Genomic DNA, 6,050 nt, shown 5'->3' with positions numbered 1-6,050 from the left:
TAGTCAGGATTTAAACCTAAGTCTATTGAAGTCACCTGTGTTATTCTCATTACTCCATTCTGCCTCTTGCAAGTGTAACACTTCCTAGTAATTGTATTTTACCAAAAGGCAATGTTTCAGAGGGAAAAGTATTTAAGNATAAATAAAACATTAAAAAAAATTTTTTTTAAAGATGGTCTGATGAATACATCCCAAAGGCACACAGACCTCTCCATTATTCTTAGGGCTCTCATTTATCTAGCTACAATTTTTCCTTCAGCAAAATCACTAGATATCAGTCTCTTTTGAATATTAATAATAAGAGGTTTTGGATGACTGTAAATGAGTAGCTAGGATCCTTGTACTGACAGACAAGTGTCCTAACAGGAAAACACTCTGCATCTCTTTTCCAAAACTCCTGTAGGTGGCATCCATGCACTGGTTTCAGCAAAAGGAAACACTGCCCTTTCAGGAATCACATTAGGCAAATAGCATACATCAAATGCAGCAATTCTTTTCTTTCTTAGTGAGGAAGAAAGAAGTATAGCCTTGTTCCCTGTACCTTCTCCGTTTTAATAATGCTATGTTCACCTGGAGGAGATATAACCTGTGTACTGAAGGGTAAGTGCCAGATTCCAGACACCTCTAAGCCTCAGCAGATAACCATATGACCTTGAACAAGCACCTAACCTCTAACGGTTCCTATTTAGAAAACGTTAAGGGTGATCTAGACAGCCTATAATGTACCTTCTGAACTCAAAAATTTTACTTTGTTCCCCCCAAAAAGAATCCTAAGTGATCACAAAGGGAAAAAAAGGAATATGTAAAGTCAAAGTTGAAAGGGACTATGAGAATGATCCAGCTCAGAAAACCTCTCTGTTTTCAGAAGTCCTCTTCCATATCTCCCCAGAAGACTGATGGCCTCCAGGAGTCAACAGTTCATGAATTGTCAGGATAGCCCATACGACTGCTGGAAAGTTCTTTAAAAAAAAAAAATTTTTTTTAATGTTTTATTTATTTCTGAGAAAGAGAGACAGCGTGAACAGGGGAGAGTCAGAGAAAGAAGGAGACACAGAATCAGAAACAGGCTCCAGGCTCTGAGCTAGCTGTCAGCACAGAGCCTGACGTGGGGCTCGAACCCACGAACCGTGAGATCATGACCTGAGCCGAGGTTGGACGCTTAACTGACTGAGCCACCCAGGCGCCCCATCTACTGGAAAGTTCTTAATGCTCAGTGCCATGCTGGCCCTAATCCTGTATTCTATAGTAAGGCTCACCCCATGGGCCAACTCTCCATTTACTGGAAAGCAGAGATCATGCCCCCAACTTCATATACTCTTACACATACACAAACCCCAGAGCCTGTCCATATCCCTTTTCATTCTGTTTTTTTTTTTTTTAATTTTAAGTAATCACTACCCCCAACATGGGGTCCAAACTCAAAACTGAGATCAAAAGACATATGCTCTATCAAATGAGCCAGCCAAGGACCCCTGTCTACACCCCTTTTAATCCTGCTACCTAGAAGTGATTAAAATGCTCCAGATAAGTCTAACTAAAGTGGAGTAGAACAAAACTATCAACTCCCTTCTTCTAAATACTGTACCTTTTCAAAATAAAATAAATAAATAAATACTATACCTTTACTATTTCACATTATTAATAGCACACTGCACTATTGATTCTTAAACAGCTCTAGCCAATTAAAACTTCTAAAGCAGGGGCGTCTGGGTGCCTCAGTCAGTTAATAGTCTGACTTCAGTTCAGGTCATGATCTCGTAGTTCATGAGTTTGAGTCCCACGCCAGGCTCTGTGACAGCTCAGAGCCTGGAGCCTGCTTCAGATTCTGTGTCTCCCTCTCTCTCTGCCCCTCCCCCACTCGCACTCTGCATCTCACTCTCAAAAATAAGTAAACATTAAAAAAAAAGACTTCTAAAGCAACATGGTCCAAAATGGCAGGCACATGTGATTATTGAGTACTTGATATGTGGTCAGTGCAACTAAGGAACTCAATTATTTTAATTTTATATAATTTAAATTAAACTGAAAAATAGAAACTTAGTTCAATTACTGGAAACCTTTTTTTTTTTTTAAGTTTTATTTATTTAGGAAATCTCTACACTCAACCTAGGGCTCCAGCTCATGACCCTGAGATCAAAAGTCGCATGCTCTTCCAACTGCACCAGGTAGGTGCCTCAGATATCTTTTAAATAAGTTGGAAACAACTTGGATATATGAATCTACTTTTTCACCTGTAAATTTTATGAAATCTAAGTACAGATCAAGTATGAAAATTTTGCTTCTGGATTGAGATGTGCTCTGTTTAAAATACACACTTAGCTTTCAAAGGTTTCATGTAAGAAGTATAAATATCTCAATCATTTTATATTGATTATATGTTGAAATAATATTTTGGATAAATTGTGGTTGACAAAATATATTATTAAAACTAATTTTATCTAAATCTTTTTACTTTTATTAATGGACTTACTAGAAAATGTAAAATTACATGCATAGCTTATACTACTCTCTTAGGTCATGCTGCTTCAAATTTGATTCAGAGTAGCCACCACTCTCAATTTTCTGTGCAAATTTGTCCAGCTGGGTTTTCAGATTCTAATGTAGAACTTCATATTAATGTCCTTTACATTTGTATTTCTTCGGTCTGATTTATTATTTTAACCGGGCAATATGGTCTTTTGGAATTCTGATCCCATACACTTATAAACCCCTCCAACTTCATGTTATCCACAAACATGATAAGTAAACTTAATTTATAGTCATCTAAGCCTTTGATTACAATATGGACAAAGTCAATACTGAAGACATTATTAGAAATCATCTTTCATGTTAGAAACATCCCATCAATTAAGCATCACCTTGGATGTGCTTTTTTCTTTTTTTTTAGCTAAATAATAATTCAGCTAACTGTAACAGTATACAATCCGTAGTTTTCCATCATGTACTAGGTTGCTCTGATCTGCCTATCTCCTGTCAAAGAGATGATGTGTGGAAAGCTCAGGGCAATTGGTGAAGCTCAGGGTCAGGGTCAGGGTAGGCCTGGGGCTGGGAATGAGGCGTCTAAGGAGACAAAGACGGGCAGTGGCTGAGATAAGCAAGGCTGCTGTCTTGAGAGAGCAGACCATCTCAAACTGCCTTGGGCTCTCAGATAACGGGGTGAGAATGAAGGGGCCTCTGGGGCCTAACAGAGCTGTGACCTTTAAGCAAGCTTGCCAGGTGGAGGCAGGTACACTGCTGCGTAGAAGCCCAGGGTGCGCCAGCCCTTCCCTTTGGCTTTCAGCTCCCTGGGTCTCCCTTGTCTTAGGGTCAGAGAATCTTAGAGGACTCTTACACATTCTATCACTCCAGCTTCTAGTCTGTTCCGCATCATCCCTGCTAACTTGGACCTGCGGGTCATCTAGTCGCTGCCTGACCTCTGCCAGCAGGGGGCTCACGATTTCACCCGGAAATGTTCATTTGCAAAAAAAAAAAATTTCGAAATGTTTAGCACCCTTACTTAAATTAAGCAGAAATCTGACTCCTTAAAACTTAACTCACTGGTCTTCTTTCTGCCTTTTGAATAAACTTAGTTCTTCTTTGACATAACAGGTACAGTTATACAGCAAGGTAGGAAGTGACCCTCTTAATTCTGTTCGGATCCAGGCGGTCCTAACACTTTCAGTCATTATTTGCAATGAGTTTTCATTTCTTCACCATCCTGGGTGCCCTCCTATCGACATCCCTCATAAAGTACAGCACCCTGTACTGAGCACAGTACTCCGGCAGTGTATCAGCTCCCTTCCTCCTGACTCTATCCTCCCTCTAACAGAGTCGAATGGTTTCCGGCAGTCACATTATACTGCCGACACATTCAGAACTTGCAATCTATTCGAGCACGTAGGTGATGTTATGCAATGCTATTTATTGCATGTGTACCCCCAAGCAGCTAAGCCGGACAACGCAATATTCAGTGTGGCACACTGTTCCCCGGAGCCCAGACGTGTCCTCAGCTTCCTTCTCAACACAATCTCCAGTCAGCCACCGACAGCTGACACACAGAGGCGGCCTATTTGGCACCTAAGTGCCAAGTTAAAGCTCCCTTCTCCTCCCACCCCACTTTTGCAGCTGATTTTTATCTGACAAATCAAAGGCTTTCGCATTACTCTTTGACTGAATTTATCATTAGTAGATTGACCCCAACAAGCCCAGTTTCATCATCTGCATAACACAGTGCTTAACAAAACATCTATGACACCATCCAAATATTTCCCTTCGTGTTATTTTTCTTTTAGTATTGCTCCTGATGATTACTAGAAATTATCTATATTATCTGATGTCTCTATTGAATGGACTTTTATGTTCTCTCTTTAGTTTCATTCCATTTCATATTAAATTAGCTGCTTTTTAAAATTCCTGTGCACTGTTTTTTTTATGTCTACTTCAGTTATAAACTTGCATTGGAAGTCTATGGGATTCATGAAGTAAAGCATCTATGTGAAAATGTGTCACCACTCTTAAACTAGCCTGTTCTTCAATCCATGTCAGTAATTTCTTATGGGAATTGGTAGGCTCCATGATCAACAACTAACATGTTCTTGTTTCATTTTCATGGTCATAGAAGCCATTAGGGCCAGGGCAGAAGACCTGAATTCTTTAAGAGTATAAACTGGTACCAAGCTTTTGTTTTCCCCTGGTGAGTCTCTCATAGGTCTACGCAGCAAGTAGAGCATAGAAATGGAGTATTCTGGTTTTGAAGTTTTACATTATGTGCAACAAACACACTCAGCAAGGGGGACAAAGAATCGTAACGTCGTATTCTCTGGTTCCTACAAAATTGACACTTGAGGTTCAATATTCAGAGTAAACCAGATCTTTTGGAAAGCTGTCTTTCAGCTCACTGGCAAGAGGCAAGTCTTTGGTTTCTGAAGCAGTGTTTTAGTCAAATGGTGTCCTGGGGGCTGAAAATGCAGAATTTTATGCATTCAGCTTGATCCCACTATTACAGAACTCTGTGTCACCAGAGGTCAGACTACATTAAATAGATGTTGAACTGCTGGCCAGCCTCATTTACCCAGATACATGCGAGCCGGATATTCTAGTTAATAGAATATGATTCACATAATTTCTTCGGTTCTCCCTATCCTTTATCCAGCCACTGTATTATTGGGGACATGATACTCTGCTAGACAGTCTATACTCTAATTGAAATTACCCAAAGACAACAGTGTGATGAAGTGGTTTGAGCATAGAAGCTGCAAAGAGAGATCCATTTTCCAATCCAACTAGGAGGTTAATGATTATATGTCACTTTGGAAAATCATCACCTCTTTGTAGAAATGAAAACTAAGTCCAAATGCATGTTGCTTTGTGTTGGATCAGACCCTCTAACCTTTAGGGGGCAGAGGTCAAGGCCTCATTCCCACCCTGCACTCCTACCCCTATAAAGGAGCTCTGATAAAGGACAAAACAGGGGCACCTGGGTGGCTTAGTCGGTTAAGCGTCCGACTTTCACTTAGGTCATGATCTCGCGGCTCGTGGGTTCGAGCCCCGCGTCGGGCTCTGTGCTGACTGCCAGCTCAGAGCCTGGAGCCTGTTTCAGTCTGTGACTCCCTCTCTCTCTGACCCTCCCCTGTTCACGCTGTCTCTCTCTCTCTCTCCTAGAAATAAATAAAACATTAAAAAAAAAAAGGACAAAACAGTGTCTGCAAGATGTAAAATTTAGAAACTGGACTAGAGAGTAGAACTTACCATGGGAGGAGAAACAGAGCTTAAAAGGCCCTGCACCAGAAAACAAGTGTAGGGAAGAGGGACTTATTCTCCCCCTAATTGGGACCATCAAGGACCCCTATGGTGTCCAGATTAAAGGAAACAAACCCAGAGCAGGTAGATTACAGCTGACTCTTCCTTGGGCCTTATGGCCGGAGGAAAAAAGAAATCTGAGGTCCCCACACCATCCTCCTCAGTTTAGCAATAGGACAGACGTGATAGAAGTTTTGGGCAAACTTGCAGCAGGAACAAAGAGGATTTGCCTGCCTGGTCCGCTACCCTGGGAACCAGCAACCAGCATCAGT

The 6,050-nt window shown here is 41.0% G+C and overlaps 1 protein-coding gene across 1 annotated transcript in view; it reads right to left on the bottom strand.

Annotated features, from left to right (window-relative positions):
• Positions 1 to 762: 762 nt before the first annotated feature.
• Positions 763 to 6,050, bottom strand: part of LOC144221996 (uncharacterized) — a 77,823-nt gene continuing 72,535 nt past the window's right edge. The window contains exon 5 of the mRNA XM_077752497.1: positions 763 to 959. Within this exon, the coding sequence (XP_077608623.1) occupies positions 843 to 959 (117 nt within the window). The 3' untranslated portion in view covers positions 763 to 842. The remainder of the gene's footprint in view (positions 960 to 6,050) is intronic.

The sequence above is a fragment of the Crocuta crocuta genome, unplaced genomic scaffold (assembly GCF_008692635.1).
Source record: "Crocuta crocuta isolate KB4526 unplaced genomic scaffold, BGI_CrCroc_1.0 scaffold141, whole genome shotgun sequence".
Lineage (NCBI taxonomy): Eukaryota > Metazoa > Chordata > Mammalia > Carnivora > Hyaenidae > Crocuta > Crocuta crocuta.
The sequence above is the reverse complement of the archived record's forward strand: the minus strand, read 5'-3'. Positions and strand labels throughout refer to the sequence as shown.